The 17,905-nt window shown below is 54.4% G+C and overlaps 1 protein-coding gene across 1 annotated transcript in view; it reads right to left on the bottom strand.

Annotated features, from left to right (window-relative positions):
- Positions 1 to 433: 433 nt before the first annotated feature.
- Positions 434 to 17,905, bottom strand: part of BCAT2 (branched chain amino acid transaminase 2) — a 20,067-nt gene continuing 2,595 nt past the window's right edge. Inside the window, exons 2-11 of the mRNA XM_004710646.2 lie at positions 14,328 to 14,402; positions 13,721 to 13,924; positions 5,117 to 5,227; positions 4,920 to 5,039; positions 4,531 to 4,694; positions 2,786 to 2,928; positions 2,380 to 2,465; positions 2,037 to 2,177; positions 1,877 to 1,951; positions 434 to 849 (exon numbers count right to left, since the gene is read on the bottom strand). Coding sequence (XP_004710703.1) covers positions 811 to 849; positions 1,877 to 1,951; positions 2,037 to 2,177; positions 2,380 to 2,465; positions 2,786 to 2,928; positions 4,531 to 4,694; positions 4,920 to 5,039; positions 5,117 to 5,227; positions 13,721 to 13,924; positions 14,328 to 14,402 — 1,158 coding nt within the window. The 3' untranslated portion in view covers positions 434 to 810. The remainder of the gene's footprint in view (positions 850 to 1,876; positions 1,952 to 2,036; positions 2,178 to 2,379; positions 2,466 to 2,785; positions 2,929 to 4,530; positions 4,695 to 4,919; positions 5,040 to 5,116; positions 5,228 to 13,720; positions 13,925 to 14,327; positions 14,403 to 17,905) is intronic.

Genomic DNA, 17,905 nt, shown 5'->3' with positions numbered 1-17,905 from the left:
ATCACCCACCATCTGCAGGACTGGCTAGGGTGCTGCAGAGCCAGGTGAGAGCTGGGGGAAAGGGACAGGTGGGTATAGAATATAAAGACTTGTTGGGGACCGCCAGGAGGCCAGAGCGTGGGGACCTGGCTGGACTGAGGCACTGGGGCTGCGGCTGAAGGGGCGGGGTCAGAGGCCAGGAAGAACAGGGACCAGGGAGACCATATGCGTGGCTGTCCTCCAGACAAAGAGTTGGGAGCAGGTGAGGGACGCTATTCAATTGAGTTTGCGATAAAGAGGACGCCTGCTTCAGAGAAAGGGGGAAGGCAAAAGCTCGGGTGTGCTGGGTCCCTAAGTAACCGGCTGAGGCCAGGAGTGTCGAGTTAAGACCTACCACAGCCCTCACCTCTTGTGGGGTCCCCGCCCCCAGAAGTCACATCACTAGAGAGAGCAGTGCACGTCTTGATCTTTGGCATTTTATTTCAAAATTGCAGCAAGGACAATTCAAATCAACGGCAGCACCGGGAGTTCCCGCCAGGGAACGGAGAGAGGCGGAGTCTTGAGCGCACGCCCCTGGGACAGCGCTGGGGGATCCGATTCCCCCGGGCCCCGGAGGCGAGGCGAGGCGGGTGGCCAGAACGCCTGGGCCTGGCCCTTTATGGCTTTGGGGTGTAGCAACCACGTGGGGGCGCCCGAGATTCAGGCATCGGGCACCTGGCCTTTTCCTTCCCTATTGCACTTTCAGGTGTGAGGACGAGGGGGCTGGAGAGTCAAACGCTGCACGCGTCGGCGGGGCGACGGGTTCGAAGGTGGTGGGGCCCGGTCCGCAGGTCAGACCGGGAGCATCCATTTGTGAGCGCTCGTTCCGTACTGCGGGGGCAACGCAGGCAGAAAGTGAGGTGCGGGCTTGGCCCGGACTGCAACTCCCAGGAGCCCGTGGGACATCCCAGACTGCCGCGTTTATGGAGCTGCGCCCCAGAACCTCATGGGAAATGGAGTCCAATCCGTGGAAGCTCGCTAACCATCGTGGGTCCAGGGGAACCATGGCAGAGAAGGGGCCCCAGAACAGGGTAGAACTGCCCCTGTGGGTTTCTGAAACGGTAACTCATTACGGGAGTAGAAAGCCTCATCTTTCTCCCACCAAGAGGCTAGTGGTTTTGAACTGCCGACCTTGGGAGTTAGCCCAATGAGTGAGGGCTACCCCTCCAGGACTCTTAAAGGGTTGGAGACGTGAAAATGACGGATGGGAAGTTCAACTAGAAGGTTGTTCTCAGTCTGGAGAGCTAGGAAAGGTGCCCAGAGGTTCTCGGGAAAGACAGCTCAGAAGAATGAGAATGCTTCCAGAAGTTCATGCCGGGAACCGTTCTTGGGTCAGATCAGGTCTCGGAAGACCAGCATCTTCCTCTAAGGAGAAAGATTCTTCAGGCCAAATGGGGTAACCCTGGACTCAGGGCCTCATGAGAGGCCAACTTCGAAGGCCAGAAGACCGGCTAAGGCCCACAGGTTCACAGGAAGGCGAATTTCTCAAACAAGAATACCGGGTGCAGCAGAGGCTCATGGGAGTGGGGTGCTGGCACCAGGATACTCAAGGATGGGAGAGGATCACACCACCAAGATGCCTAGGGATGTGGAGACTCAGGGCCCAACCAGGTGAATGGAATGAGGATTTCTTGTGCCAAACGCTCCCAGGAAAAGCTTATCTGGCCCCAAAGGGACATTTTTAGCTGCTGTGATTCTTAGAATGCAGACTCATCTGGGGCTCCAAAGGATTATGGGAGGGGCTGTTCCTGGCTCTGCACTCTGTAGAGAGATCAGCTTTCATTCTGGAGGCTCCTGGGGACTCGCATGTCTCTAGGGAACAACATGTCCTGCCAACTGCCACGGTGGTGTACCTCACCTGAATGGCCTTCAGCTCCATCTGCAGGCGGAGAATCAGCTCAGGCCCGTTTTCCATGGTGGGAATGAGAAGTTGCTAGGGGGGCAGAGGGGGCCATGAGGATCGGGCCCTCTCTGTCCCTTTAGCCCTTCCCCCACTGATGCCAGTCCTGCCTGCTCACCTGGCCCTGGTACAGGATCTGGTGCACCGGGCAGACCTGGCAAGCCGTGCCTGAGCCAAAGACTTCACGCACCCGCCCCTCCTCCAGCGCCCGCAGCAGCTCTTTCATGGTGACCTTCCTCTGGGAGACCCGGAACTCGCCCTGTGGATGAGGGGGGACAAGGGGCCAGAGTTGATGCTAGCCCAGAGGGTGGGCCCGCCGCAAGGCTCTGCCTGAGACCCAAGGGGGGGGGGGACACAGGAAATTGGTGTGCCCCAGCCTCTCCCTACCCCATAACCCCCCTGATGCCCATTCCTAAGGCACCAGCCCTGTCACCACCACCCCCACTTCCCGATGCCCTCACCCAGGTCTGAGTCAGGTCCAGCACGCTCTGTCTGAGGACTCCAGGCAGGATGACACCGTCCAGTGGGGGGGTCACCAGCTCCAGCACTTGGTCAGGCGGGAGAGCGGGGCAATGTTATGGTCCCTCACCTCCTTAGGCCCACTCACCCCAGCCTCCTAGGAGCCAGAACTCCCAGAACGATCCTTTCCCAGGGGTCGCCCGATTCATCACAGTAGCCAAACGACAGTGATGAAGTAGCCACAGAAATCATGTTATGGTTGGGGGGGTCACCACCACATGAGGAACTGTATGAAAGATTCGCAGCATGAGGAAGATGGAGAATCACTGCACTAGGGCCTGCCGGTGCACCCCTTGCCCTGGGGTTCTGGGGGAGGGGCAGGGCTTGGGGAGTCCTGGGTGTGCTCACCCCCATCCTCGTGGGTCCAGTAGACGAAGATGTTCATGGTGCCCACCTCGGTGAGCTGGTGGTCCGGCCCGTACAGCCAGAGGACTTGCTCGCAGCCCCTGTTCCTCGCCTCCTGCTGTACGAACACGGTGGGCCCGTAATTCCTGATGGAGGGCAGCCTGATCGGCGGGGGCCAAGAACCCCATCCTCCCACTGTGCCCCAAAAGGGGTCTCCCAAGCCCCTCTCCCCCCAGGGCCATGTCCCAGCCTCTCAGTCTGCCTTTCAAAGGTCTAGCCTGGTCCAGGCATTTGCTCAGATGTTCAAAACACAGACTTGGTTGGTTTGGGATTTGTTTTTTTGCCCCTCATCCTGGACACTCCCAGGAGCCCTGGTGGTGCCACGGTTACCTGTTGGGCTGCTCGCCTCGAGGTCAGCGGTTCGAAACCACCAGCTGCTCCTCAAGAGAAAGATGAGGCTTTCTACTCAAGGTGTTAGGTCCCCCAAATCCTCAGGGGCAGTTCTACAGGGTCCCTGTGAGTCAGACTGGCCTGGGTGGCAATGAGTTTGGGTGTTTGGGCTTTTTGCTTTGTTTTAGATACTTTGCCAAGTCTGGCAGTGCTGTCGGGTAAGCAGTTGGCTGTTATTGTACAGTTAAGGTTGGTAGTTCAAACCCACCAGCGGCTTCAAGGGAGTGTTAGAATGGACTCGATAGCAGGTTTGGTTTGGGGGGTGGGGTGGCATGGGACACCTTCCCTGTACCTTCCTCTCCCCCATCCCCACTGTACTGGTCCCCAGTATTAGAAACTTCGTACCACCTTTTGTGCACAGGGAACCATCGCCCTTCTCCCCACTAGTCTTAGTTGAACCTTGAGTGGGAGTCACCTTCTCCAGGAAGCCCTCCCATCTCCCAAGCCTAGTCAGGCCATGACTGGACCTCCTGGGAGGAACCCAGAGCACATATGGATGGCTCTGGACAAGGGGGCAGGGACAAAGGGGGGGAGGGGTTCCAGGTGACTCTGACCGGACAGGGAGCTGCCCCTCAGGAGATGTGGGTGGAAAGTACCAGAGGACCCCCTGTGTGTGGGGGGGGGGGCACACTTCCTGTCTTAAGACCACCCTTGGTGCGCCAAGGGGGTCACTCCTCTCTTCTCCCTAAGTCAGAGCCCTTGGCGGGCAAACCAACCAGCAAGTCCACCGGAGGCCATTCCAGGCAGACTGCCTGGGGGAGAGGCCCTTGACCTACATCTAAGCTTCCTTCTTGCTAGCCAGGAGGTAGGAGGTTCAAGACCACCCCGAGGCTCCTCAGAAGAAGGGTCTGATTCCTCGGGAAAGACAGGTAAGTTAAGGCTGAACTTCATTTCTGGAGGCTTCTCAGGAGCCAGAGAGCCCCCATCCGCTCCCCGCGTGGTGCAAATGGTTAACGTGCTTGGCTGTTAATGGGGCAACTGGCAGTTGGGATCGCCCTCTGGGGTGCCTCAGAAAAAAGGCCTGGCCACCTACTCCCCCCAAAATCAGTCCTTGAAAATCCTAGCGGAGCCCAGTTCTGCTGACACTCAAGGGGTCGCTGGTGGTTCCTGGGCGCCCTGGTTCCCGGGTTTCCTTCCTGGAAGACCTGCAGCCAATCCTGCCCACTTGCTCCGCTGTAAAACCCTCTCCACGCCCCGCAGATGGCTTGGCTTCCTCTGGTCACCCCTCACCAGAGGAGGAAACCGAGGAGTGAGCATTCGAGGAAAGAACCGGGGGAGGGTGGTGGGTGGGTGCTTACCCCCCCAGCTTGCAGTCGCCAACCCCACCCATCCAGGCCCGCACGAAGGCGGGGTCGGCCAGGAGGGAGACGGGGGTCACGGCGTCTCCAGGGAAGTAGGAGCCCACGGGGCACAGGATGACATACAGCAGGGCGTTGGTGGAATTGCCGACACCCAGGGAGGGCTGCAAAGGACACAAGGACGGTGGTGGTGGTAATCAGGGACCCAGAGGTCCAGCTGCCCACCTTCCACCCCAGACCCAGAGGGGAGGCTGAAATCCCATGAGCCCCCTCCTCCCTCAGATCAGGGGTTCCCACCCACCATCCTTCCCCCATAGTCTAGGCCCATGGGCCCCTCATCACCTCCCCTTCCCACCAGTTGGGGCAGGGGCCCATCAGAGTCCCCCCACCTCGTTCCCGATGAGCACGGGCCGCACGTAGAGGCTGGTGCCCTTGGCCTCGGGAACCCAGGCCTGGTCCACTTCGATTAGCCGTCGGATGCATTCCAGCAACTCGCGCTTGTCGAAACTCTGGGCAGAGGGCGGAGAGAGTCAGGGGACCCCGCGCCCCTGGCCCGCGCCCCCGCCCACCTGGGAGGACCCCTCACCGGCAGGCAGAGGCGCTGGGCGGAGCGCAGCATCCGGTCCATGTTGAGCCAGGGTCGGAAGAGGCGTATCCTCTGGTCCTGGCCTCTGAAAGCCTTCATGCCCTCAAAGAGCTGCGGGGGGTGGGGGACCGGTGAGGAGGGGGTGCTCAGAGACCACAGGCCACCAGGAGAGAGTTGGGGACAATTACTAGGCCCCCCACAGAGATGGAGACCGCGGAGGGGCCGCAGAATGAGCACCGGGATAGGGACCATGCACACTGAGTGGCGAGGCAGGGCCCAGAGACCGGACAGCAGAGAAGGCCCAGGGTAAGCCCTGACCGCCTTGTTCCTAATTTTACAGGAAGGTGAGAATCTTCACCACCACTGCATCCAATGCCAAGGAGCCCTGGTAGGGTCACGGGGTATCATTGCACTGTTACCCCCAAGGTGGGAGGTTCAAACCCACCAGCTGCTCCTGCGGAGAAAGACCAAGCCTTTTTGCTCCGGTAGAGAGGTACAGCTTCGGAAAGGGACGGGGGCGGGTCTACCCTGCCCCATAGGGTCCTTATGAGTCCGAATTGACTCAGTGGCAGTGAGTGACCATGTACCGCCACTGGACCCCAAACATTCGAGTTGACTCAGTGGACCCCAAGCGTTTGAGCTGTCAAAAAGGCATGCGTGTTTTAATGCGCTATTTTCTTTTTGACTCCCAGTTAAACCAAATTTTTAAATCAAATGTTTGGTCCTAGTCTCCCGGACATTCAAACGGCTGAAGTCAGACCACAGGGTCTGGGCACTGGGTCACGATCTTACAGCCAAAGGCAAGAAGGCGGGTGGCCAGGTGAGATGAACCAACAGGTGCCAACTGATGACGCTGGGTGATCTGGGCCCAAGGTGAGCATTAGAGGAAGTTGAACTGAAAGGTAGAAAGATTCGGGATAAAGAGGGCTGTCTTCCCCGAATGGCTACGCCAAACGAAAATTAACTGGCCATGCCACAAGTGAAGGGGCCGCAAAGAAATCTGGCACACATTAGACACTTGTGGAGACTAAGCATGCTCAGAGCCAAGGGCATGCCCACACGAGGCACCAGGGACTGTACCTCACACAAATGCACTTGAACTCAGCCACTGAGATCGGCCAGTACCCTTGACCACGGGACAAATAGCTGTCCGAGGGTAGGCCATGCCCTCTTTCAGGGTGTTCTCTCGGGTCTCATGGTGGGTGGTGGGATCTTCCCCATGCTCCCCTAAAGCAGCCATAGCTGTTGGGTAGTTGGGTACTACCCCCACCCTACCCCCCACCCCTCATGGGTTCTTTCAGCGTTGAGAAGCAAGACTTGAGCTAGAAACCATCCCAGCAACCTAACAGAACCATGAATGAGAAGGGCCGGTGTGTTGGCCTGGACGGTGCTGGCAGACTCTTGCAATCACCCTGGGCTACCAGCCAGAAGCACCAGTAAGTCTATCTAGGAGGAAGTACAGCCAGAAAGCGCCTCAGAAGTGGGATAGTGAGAGCTCATCTCGGGCACCTTTGGCCACGTGATCAGGAGGCCCCGGCTCCTGGAGGAGAGACGTCGTGTCTGGGAAGGTGGGCGAAAAGAGGAAAGCCCGGAATGAGATGGCTGTACACAGGGGCTACAGCAGCGAGCGGCACCCCAACAGACATGAGGCTGGCCCAGGACCGGGCAGTGTTGGGGTCTGCTGTACACAGGGTGGCTATGTGGGTCACTGACGATACGGCGCCTAACAATGACACTTTCATATGGAATAATTCTATATCTCATGAATGACCCTCCGTTGTTCTCTGGACAGATGTAGCCTGCCTTCTAGGAGCCTGGCTGGCACAGTGGGTTACAAGTTAACTAGTAACTAACTAGTTGCTAACTAGTCTAACTGGGTCAGCGGTTTGAACCCACTGGGGAGAAAAGAGCTAAGTTTCCTGCTCCGGTACTGATCTGCAGCTTGGAAACCCACAGGGGCGGATCTGGTCTGTCCTAGCAGGTGGCCATGAGCCCCAATGAACTTGATGTCAGCCAGTATAAGCCCCAAGGCCGTCGCCTTTACAGAAGCACACTGCCACCCACGTCTTTCTCCCAGGGAGCAGCGGGCGGGTTCAAACCCCCGGCCTTTCTGTTCCTCACTGAGTGCTTAAGGACTGTGCCCCCAGACCTCTCCCCCCTGCTCCCCGATGGATCTAGGCTCCACCCAAGCTCGGGTTGGCCTGGGCTGGGAAACGCTCCTAATTTCACCCAACTCATCTCTCAGCTTCCGTGTGGCAGTCCCCCTGAAGTTCGCTCACCACAGAAACATCAGCATGCCAGTACACAGACTGGGAATGCCCATGGGGCAGGGACCCCCAGAGAGGATACGTTCGCCTTAGTACCCGCACTCCAGCCAGTCCCTGTGGCCAGAGCAGTGTGAGGCCAACACGGGCTTGTTGAGTGAATGATTGAATACATTCAAAATGGAAAGCAAGATTTGCCAGAACATTTTAAACAGGAGTAAAAGATGAGAGAGAGAGTGTGTGTGTCTTGTGAGTGTGTGTATGTGAGTGGAATACCTATCAGGTACGGATTACCTTATCAGATATTAAAACATATTACAAACCTACAATACTTAAAAGTGCAACATCGGCGGGTTGAGCAAGGGAACAGACAAGAAAACAGGTGACAAGTCGATAGGAGGAAATATCAGCAACTGAATAAATGTGAGTTCAAAGGTTCGACCGCTCGTTTAGCAGCCCTGTGCTTAGCCACTGTGGCACCGGGGTTCCTCGACAGCAAATAAACAAGACAAAACCACTGCCATCGAGTGGATTCCAACACAGCAATCCCATAGGACAGGGAGGAACGCCGCTCCCTTTGGGTGTCTGAGACTTTGCATCTTTGTGGGAACAGACCCACGGTCTCGCTGAGGGGTTCAAACAGCTGACCTTGCGGTAGCCAGCTCAGTGTGTACCCCACCAGGCTTCCTTCTAAAAAACTGAGGAGACTGGAAATGATTTTTCTCCTTGTTCAGTCTCACAAGGTTGTCTAGCGTTCAGGACATCGGTTCTGCAGGTAGAAGTGGAACTTGGTACAACTTCTATGGAAATCATGTGACAGCTTGCTCTCAAAATTACAAAATGACCTTTCCATCCAGGAACTCTTGAGGAAAATTCAATAGTATCTTTTCTTTCTCTTTTCGGGGTGGGGTGGGGATTACACATAGCACTCAGCTTAAAACTCAAACTCAGAGTAGAACTGCCCCTGTGGGTTTCTAAAGCTGTCAACGCTTGCCAGGAATAGAAAACCTTCTCTCTCCCCAACTGGGCTGCTGATGGTTTCGAACTGCTAACATCGCTGTTAGCAGCTCAACAAGCAACCCACTACGCCACCAGGACTCTTAGGAGACACAGCACAATACACAGGGACTCAGCTGCTTCTGTAGGTTAAGCATCTGTGACAGATTTCACTCCTCACCCTCTGGGTTGCTGCTCACCTTGTCACCATCAACTAGCGATGCCCCTAAGGTGCCTCTGAGTCTGTCCAGTTGCTGCTGTCAACTCGATCCCATAAAGATCACACTTGAACGGGCGCCGCGCTCCCAAGCGCACATTCTTGACGGATGGAGCTGAACTGTTACCTGGTTTAAAGAAGACTTAAGGGAGCGGGGGGAGGGGGCCACTATTTTCAGTTTAAGGTAAATTGCCGGGCAATCCTTTCTGGGGTTCCTCCAGCTCCAGGAAGCCTGGATTCCATGTGAACTTGACATTTGGTCCACATTTCCCCCTTCCCCTCCTGGTGATGAAGATGCTTTGGCGGATCTTGGATCAAACTGTTGCGAAGCAGTTCCTGGTGCTTAGCCACACAGTTCATTTCCTCCTCGGGATCCCGGCTTCCTTTGCTGCCCCAGGCAAGTAGCGTCTTGCTTGGGTAGTCCCTGACAAGCTTTTAAGATCCCAGGCACCCTCGACTGATATCGGACAGAACAAAGCACTAACCGTTCTATTGGGTCGGGGAACTAGGAGAGAAGCCAGACCCTGAACCACCACCTAGGGGCTCCAATGTCACAATGGTGACGGGCAGTGTTTGGCCACACAGGTCAGGTCACTAGGAGTGGACACCTAATAACAGCAGCAAACCTCCACACCAAGGCCCAAACCCCATGCGCTCTGGGCCTGGACAGAAGCCGTCTGCTCAGCTATTATTTTTGTCCCCATTGTCACCGTCGCTTGCTTTTAAGGGGAGTGGTGCCTGCCCTAGATGTGACCCCTGGTGGCATTGTGGCAACGCACTGGGCTGCCACCCAAAAAAGGTCAGCAGTTGGCAACCACCAGCCACTCCCTCGGAGACGGATAAGGCTTTCTGCTCCTGTAAACAGCTACCGTCTTGGAAACTCGGGGGGCAGCTGGACCCTGTTTGAGAGGGTCCCTATGAGTCAGCATCGACTGGATGGCAGTGAGTCTCTTGTTTAGGATCACACAAGACAACCGCGAAGTTCAACAGGAACAAACAACCCACCAGCATCCGGCTGATTCCAACTCCTGGCAGCCCCGTGTAGGGTTTCCTGCATCGTAACTCTTTAAGGGAGCTGCTGGTGGGTTTGAACCACTGACCTTGAGGGGAGAAACCCATGGTAACCCACTAGTCCACCAGGGCTCCTTAATCTAACATTAAGGAACTGATTCAATGAGGTGCCTTGGTTACAGCAATCACAAAGAAGGAGAAAAGGTTTTTCAAGAGCTGCTATGGAAGAACACTTCAAGGTTAAGATCTAATCTAGTACAAAGCACCAGCTGTCAACAACAGTGGATGCCCAGTTCCTTAGAGTGGAATGAGAGAATCCTATCCATCAGCGTTTGAATCCGGGAAGAAACGTTCCAGAAGGGCAGGGAAACTGGTAGTAGGCCTCTTGAAGGGGCTGCTACGAAGCTGGATATAGGAACAACATAGCCCCTTTTGTACATTTTGAATTTTAAACAATGTGAATATATGACCCACTTTTTTTTAAATAAAAAGAATTTTCTCATGAAAAAAAGGCTGTCATGGATTGAGTTGTGATTTCCTTAAATATGTGTTAAATCTTCACCCCTATACGCACTATAAATGTGTCTCGGCTTGAAGTAGGATTTTACTTATGTTAATGAGGGCATATCAGGACAGGGTGGGTCTTAAATCTAATCGCTTTTGAGTTCCAGAAATGTCAGAATACACATTTAGAAAAAAAATACACGAATAACAAAAAAGGAAGAAGAAAATGTTCTAGAATTAAATGTGGTGAAAACTGTACAACTGTTCTTGAAATGACTGAATTACTGAAAGAAATGTCAGAATAAACACAGAGATCATGCTCTATGAAAATCACCTACAAGGGTAATGAATGTACAAATGTGCTTTACACAATGGATGGATGTATAGATTGTGTTAAGAGTCGTATGAGCCCCTAACAAAACGATTTAAAAAAAGAAAGAAAATCACTTACAAGAACTTCCCCCAGTTACGGAGAAGGAAGGGACTGACGTGCCTGAGCTCCTGATGTGAACTTTCGCCTACAGGTCTGTGAGGAGAAGAACCTGTTCTTTAGAGTCACCCACTTAGAGTATTTGTGTGTCAACAGCACCAGGTAACTGAGACAGTCGCCAACTCAAAGCACGTACAAAATCAACCAGGTGGGCAGGATAGCAAGTAGCTTAGTGGTTGCCAAAGGCTTGGAGAAGAGGGAATGGGGAGGAACTGCTTCCTGGGTAGAAGGTGTCTATTGTGAGTGGTGAAAACATTCTAGAACTAGACAGTGGTGATGGCTGCACAACACTGCAAGTGTATTTCAGGCCACGGCATTGTGCCCTTTAAAAGGGTCTTGTTATATATTTTTACCACAGTAAAAAGAATACCTGTATAAAAATATATCCGTTATTCATGCATGCATTTAAGGAGGGTGCTATGGGACATGAGTCTTGCCTCCTAGGAAGGAGAGTCTGGGGATTGTAGAAATATATGTTTTATACAGCAGGGTGTCTAAACCCAATAATTTCTCGGAGCTCACTCAACTGAAGAAAAAATGCCAGAGGACAACCTGGCTGTGGTGGCTTAAATGAAGAAGGGATATGGTGTTCTCCAGAGACCCACTTAAGGGAGATATCAGTGAGCCTAGTTTTCTGTCTGCCCCTGATACTTGTCACCTTATCTAAAATGTATACACCCACGGTGTGATTCCTCAGTTCACAAGTGACTAGATTCTGGAGGGGAACATTCTCAACATTCTGGATATGGTGATCAAAGATTCTATAGAAGATTCCTGATCAAAAAGAGGAAAAGGAGGAACAGAACCTCAAATCTTCAGGGAATCCAGTTTCTGGAGCCACGAAGGCTGGATGAATCCCTGAAACGGTTGCCTTCAGAAGTATTTAAACCTTAAACCAAAAGCAATCCCCTACAGCCATTTGGAAATTTTAAAAGATCACTCTCTGGCCATACCAGTCAAACATGTCCTTAACCCATCCCCAGTGTGATGGCTAGAACGGCTGGCTTCTCTTGGGTGAGGCATGTGATGTTAGCTGGTACTGGTGACTTCATGGGCCTTATACTGTCTGCAGTGTGGATTACAACTCAATGTAAAAACATTGTCTGAAATATCCCCACAGTTGAATCAAGAGGTAATGACAGGATACATGGAGACAAAGATTGAAGTTCTCAGGGATTTTGTTTTGCTTGAAACCACAATCCATGCTCGTGGAAACAGCACCAGAGATCAAATAACCCACTGCACTGGGTAAATCTGCTGCACAAGACCTCTTTAGGGTGCTGAAAAGCAAGGGTGTTACTTTGAACACTGAAGTGCACCTGACCCAACCCTTGGTATTATCAATCGCCTCAGATGCCTGTGAAAGTTGGACTTTGAATAAGGAAGAGCAAAGGAGAACTGCCGCGTTTGAATGTGTGGTGCTGGTGAAGATGACTGAATTGAAAGTACCACAGACTTCCCAAAGGACAAACCAATCTGTCTTGGAAGAAGTATGGCCAGAAAGTTCCTTAGAGGCCAGGATGGGGATACTTTGTCTTATATACTTGGGACATATTGTCAGGAGAGACCAGTCCCTGGAGAAGGACATCGTATTCGGTAAAGTAGCAGGGCAGCAAAAAAGATGAAGGCCTTCAATGAGATAGGCTCACATAGTGGTCTGCAACTGGGGGCTCCGGCATAGGAACGATTGTGAGGGTGGCACAGGGCTGGGAAGTGTTTCTTTTGTGCATCTGCTGTGCATAAGGTCCCTACGGGCTAGGACTGAGCAGACGGCATCTAACCACAAGCATGGCCCTCAGGTTGATGCTCCCCACCGCTGCCTTCAAGTCTTGAAATCAAATCAGTTAGCTTAATTCATAAAGAATGTCTGGCCGTGCTTAAAGATAAAGAACAATCCAGATAACATCCAATCCACAGCAGCAGCTCAAAGATGAGAAAGGACCAGGCCGTGCATGTATCTCAAGGGGCCTGGGGGAAACAACGGGGAAAAAGAGGGTGGGCTCTAAACAGAACGGTGGGACGTGGGACGACGTGAAGAATGACATTGTGTCCCTGAACTGTGTGGCCGGAAACTGCCGACCTGGTCCGTGTGTCTGCCGTGTAGAAAATCAATCTTCAACTTTAAAAGAGACTGACCTGGTGCTGAGTGGCACAGAGGTGGGCCCTGGAGGACAAACACGGCCCTAAGAAACAAAGCTGATGTGAGCGAGGACCGTCACTCAACCTTTCCTCCCTAAAGACCTTGGTTTGGACATTTCAAAGGAGAAAAGAGAGAGAGGGAGAGAGATGAGGAAGAGACGATGGCTTTGCCTTTGGCCACAGCTCCACGTCAGAAAAGCTACCCTCTCCTGGATCTCCCTGTAGAAACCCACCCGTCCTCACTCTCCACGGGCCCAAGGAGTTGCTCCCCTTCCTGGGTCCTCATTTGTGGGCCATCACACAGTACAACCCATGGGTCACCTGGTCAACCCCCCAGGTACCACCTATTCTCTCCGCCCCCTTGCCCTGGCAGACCCGTGTGTGTCTCTCGTTTTTTCGGCCATCCCCTGGGCTCAAGCCGCACCCTTTCCTACATGACCCGTCAGCTCGGCCTCCTCCAGCTCAGCCTCCACAGAGGCGTCCAACTATCCCCCAGAGAGCTCTGCTCACAGCACCCCCATGGCTCCCCCGGGTTTGAGGACCTGCGTGGCCCTGATGATGTCCTTGACCTGGCCCCGATCCAAGGATCGCCCCAAACCTGCCAAGGTCTTCTCCTCCCGGGCACTTTGTACTGACTGTCCCCTCTCCCTCAAGCACCCTCAGGACAGGCCTCCGCTTCTTTCCTGCGAAGGCCGGATCGATCTCGATCGATCGATCGATCGGGAGTCTTCCGGCCTCCCGCAATGCCTAGCTAGGGCTGGGTGACAAGCAAAACGTGGGGTGTTCAAGTCCCCCGGACCTCGGCACCGTCCCGCCTGGGACGCGGGCGAACTCCGAAAACAGGAAGGAGAAACAGACAAACCCAGCGCGGTGGACTCAACCAATCAGATGCGGAGCGAGCACGTGGGGCGTGGCGAGCGAGCGGGCCGCAGCCGGCTAGACACGCCGGGAAAGCACGAGGGGAGCGGGGAGGATGGCGCCACCTGCAGGGAGTAGTGGAGGCCCGAGCAGGCCGGGTGCAGCGAGAGGTTCTGGAAGGGCTTGATTCGGGGCTGGCTCCAGCCCCCAGACTGGGTCCATTCCACCATCAGCATGTGGTCAGTGAACGTCCTTCCAAACAGCAGGGGCTCGCTGGGGCTGGGCTTCTTTTGAGGCTTCTGTGTCCTTTCCAGCTGCAGGTCTGCAGCCTGAGGAGAGACAGGGGACCCCCAGAGGGCGTCCTGGAACTTGGTGTCTGACTGCCAAATGGAAAAAACTACACTTCCCATGGGTCCCTGGGGGCACCGTCCCATAGAGAGAAGGCGTTTGCTACCCTAGAGCTTTCAGGGAAATGTAGTCGCCGCTCATTTCCACTGCCTAAGGGCGGCCCATTGAGACTCGCCCACTGCCAGTCACCTTTCAGTTCTAAGCTGGGACCTTTAGGAACTACCCAAATCCAACCTGAACCACCCCAAGCCCCTCCTCCCTCAGACAAAAGAGTACAGGTCTCTGGACTTTCCTCCTTCAGACCCTGGAGTCCAACCCCCCTGCCCCTCTTTCTGCAGACTCGGGAGTCTAGGTCCTGGGCCCCCAAGAGTCCTCTCCTTTCACCTTGAAGTTGGAGGAGACGCATCTTCTGGAACCACCCAGAAGCCAAGGGACAGGGAGAAGTTTTCGTGCCCAAATCTAGGGGTGGGAAGAGAAGGAAGTAGAGTCAACAGGAGAGGGCAGGGCGTCCTGGCACCCCCTTGGCCACCTCCTGCCATCAGAGGCCCCTCCTGCCACAGTGCCTCATGCCAAGCCCCTGGTCCTGTCGGATCCGTGTGGATGAGACAAGACTCCAGGAAAAGGCCATGTGGAGGGCCATCCCCAGGAATAAGCTGAGTCAGGGCCCCCTCCTTCCTCCACCACACAGGGCAAAGTCAAACCCTGGCACCTCCCACCCCGGGAACTTTGGCCCCAGCCCTCTGACAGGCCCAGAGGAGACGGCAACGAGGAGAGGTTCACAGGTAAGTGATTGGAGACCCCCAAATCTGACAAGAGCTAGAAAATTGAGGACCCTACAAGAGGCACCTCCCCAGGGACCTGCAGCCCCCTCCTCCCTTAGACCAGGAAATGCCCTCAGACCCTGGAGTCTGGAGTCCCTTCCACAACCAGATCCAGGAATCCTGCCTTGGATCCAATACCCCAGCTTGGTCGCTTGGTGGAGGTGGTGAGGTTGGGGCAGACAAGGGCTGGGTGAGCTAGCACCCATTCATGAGAACACCAGGGCCACTGACCAGAAAGTGAGTCAGAAGGGAGCTACACGCTGGAGGAAGGCCCCTCCAGGGGATGAGTGGACAAGTGGCTGCCACCATGGGCTCATAGGGTCCATGGTGAGGATGGCACAGGGCCGGGAAGTGTTTCATGCTGTGGTGCCAAGGGTCCCGTGGGTCGGGACCGACTGGAGGGCACCTAACAACCACTACAAGGGCTGGAGGCCTGCTGTGCCTAACGTCTGGGGGTCACGGAGGCTGAGTCCCGGATGGAAATAGAATGGACACACGGGGGCAGCACGGGGACTGCAAGCCGCTGGGGTGGGGGGGCAGTTTTCAAAAAAGCAAAGGGAGGCCAAGGGGCATGGAAATCTATCTGGTTCTAAAGCGAGAGGGAGGCCCAGCGGGAGAGGGAGCAGCTAAGGGCGGAGGAGAGGGGAGGGGAGGGAACAGAGAGAAGCAAGAAAGACAGTGAAGGCCAAGGGAGGGAGGGGAAAAGAGAAGCTGATCCCAAGGGCTCAAATCGAAAGTGAATGTTTAGAAAATGGTGCTGGCTGGGGAGGGAAGGGGAAAAAGAGGAGCTGAAACCAGGGGCTCAATAGAAAATAAATGTCGAGAAAAGAATGCGGGCGACATATGTGCAAATATGCTTGATACAACGGATGTATGGCTTGTGGTAAGAGCCCCCAATAAAATGATCTGTGTTTCCTTTAAATCATTTTATTGGGGGCTCTTACAGCTCTGATCGCAAGCCATCCATGGTGTCAAGCACATTTGGACATCTGTTGCCATCATCATTTCCGAAACATTTCTTTCTACTTGAGCCCTTGGTATCAGCTCCTCTTTTTTTTTTCTTTCCCTAAAATGATCTTTTTTTGTTTTGTTTTGTTTTGAAATCATTTTGTTGGGGGCTCGCACGACTCATCACAATCCATCCATCATCCATTGTGTCGAGCACATTTGTACTTCTCAAAACATGTGCTTTCGCTAAAATGATCTTTTAATGGAAAAAAAGAGACCTAAATTAAAAAAAAGTACCGAGGGCCCAGAGGAGGAGGGGAGTGGAGACTATCTGAGCGTCCTGGAGGCAGAGCAGGGGTGGAAGCGAGACCCAGAGAAGTGAGGGCAGACTGGGTGGGGGAGACTGCCAGGGACCCAGAGAGAGGAAAAGAAGGGGGCAGGCAGGCAGACCCCTGTGTCAGGAGGCGAGGCTGAGGGAGGGCATGCTTCTGGGCACAGCGCCCGGGCAATTACACAAGCCCGGCGGCCCCAGAGGGAGTCCCCTGGGGGGTCACCCCCCCCCTGGGGGGGGGGGTCAGCAGAGTACTTGCTCAGTTGGAGGCTTGAGTGCCCTCCAGAAGTGCCTTGTCAGAAAGGCCTGGTGATCGGTTTCGGGGGGAATCAGCTGTTGGCCACCCCATGGGTGCAGTGCACCTCCAACGCCTCTGCGGCCCCTTGTGGCGATGGACTGAGCTGCCAATGGTCCCCTGAGACCCTGCCAGGGTGGGCAAAGTGCCCTCCTTCCCCTGGGGTTTTATGACTCTAGGGACAGGTGGGTTCGGCTTAGGAAAGGTGCCCCACCTCTCCCATAAGGAAAGGAAAACCCTCCAGTCAAGACAAGTTCATGGAGATGTGGTGGTGGTGGTGGTGGGGTGTCAGAGAGGAGCTGGGACCCTTGGGAAGTGGGTGGAAACAGCCTCATTTCCGGCATCTCTGTGAGGGTTCCAAGTGCCCATCTATCCACCTGCAGCCTGGGGCTGAGCTCTTGATGCCACCCAGGAAGCCTTTTGGACAGCGGCAATGTTGGGACTTTAAGCCAAATGCAACCCAGCACCCACCACGAGGCTGGCTGTCGGGGCAGAGGTGTAAGAGGCTTGGGGCTGAATTGAGAAATGAGAGAGGGAGGAGCAGGCAGGGCTTCAGGACATGAGGAAGCTGCACTGTGCCCCATTTCAGCTCACCACTGCCCTACCTCCACCTGGCACTGCTCTCCTACAGTCACCCAAGAAATCACCATGAAAGTCCTGCCGAAGTCCCGCACAATCCCCCCCACCAGCCCCTACCATGGGCAGCCATCCAATTCACAACCCGGGAGAGTCCCCATCAGAGCACAGGGCTGTCAGTGTCTCAGCCACGGAGTGTTCCGACACTGTACTTGTTAGAGTTCAGGACTGATCCCAGTCAGGTCCACCCACCCCACCCCACACGCCCCCCTCCAGCCACCATGGGGATACAGGGGTATCCTTATCACACTCCTGATTGTCCTGGTCATGGCTCCAGATCCTGTGTCAATTATACTCACTCACTCACTCACGGTGTCTCTTCGGACTCAATAGCGACCTTATAGGACAGATTAGAACTGCTTTGCAAGGCTGTAGATCTTTTTTCTTTGTTTGTTTATCCTGGGGGTTTTTGTGGCTGTAAGTCTTTTGTGATTAGTATTTATTAATATTAAAAGACCGCTTTATTGGGGGGTCTTCCAGCTCTTATCACAATCCATACATCCACTGCGTCAACCATATTTGTACATAGGTTACCATGATTATTTTCTAGACATTTACTTTCGATTGAGCCCTTGGTATCAGCTCCCCCCTCCCCCCTCCTCTAAGTCTTTCCTAGAGCAGAAAGCCTTGTTTTTTCTCCAGGGGAACGGCTGGTGGCCCCAACCTGCATAACCCACCCAGGCTCCTTTGCCTTCATGACAGCCACCAAGCTACAAGGAAAGTTCAATGGTAGATCTTGAGAAAACAGAACTCTGCCACACTGCTGTCCATCGACCAGGAGGCCTGGTCGGTGGCCTCTAACCCCAACAGCGGCTGCTGGAGCAAAGGGCCTGGTGGACTGGTTGCTCTTGAAAGATAACAGCTGTGAATGAGGGGGAGTGTAGAGTGGGGACCCAGGGCCCATCCGGGGGAAATTGGACATCCCTTTGCC

This window comes from Echinops telfairi, unplaced genomic scaffold (genome assembly GCF_000313985.2).
Source record: "Echinops telfairi isolate 266 unplaced genomic scaffold, ASM31398v2 ScPeMD7_655;HRSCAF=1070, whole genome shotgun sequence".
Lineage (NCBI taxonomy): Eukaryota > Metazoa > Chordata > Mammalia > Afrosoricida > Tenrecidae > Echinops > Echinops telfairi.
This window is presented reverse-complemented; position numbering and strand designations above follow the sequence as displayed.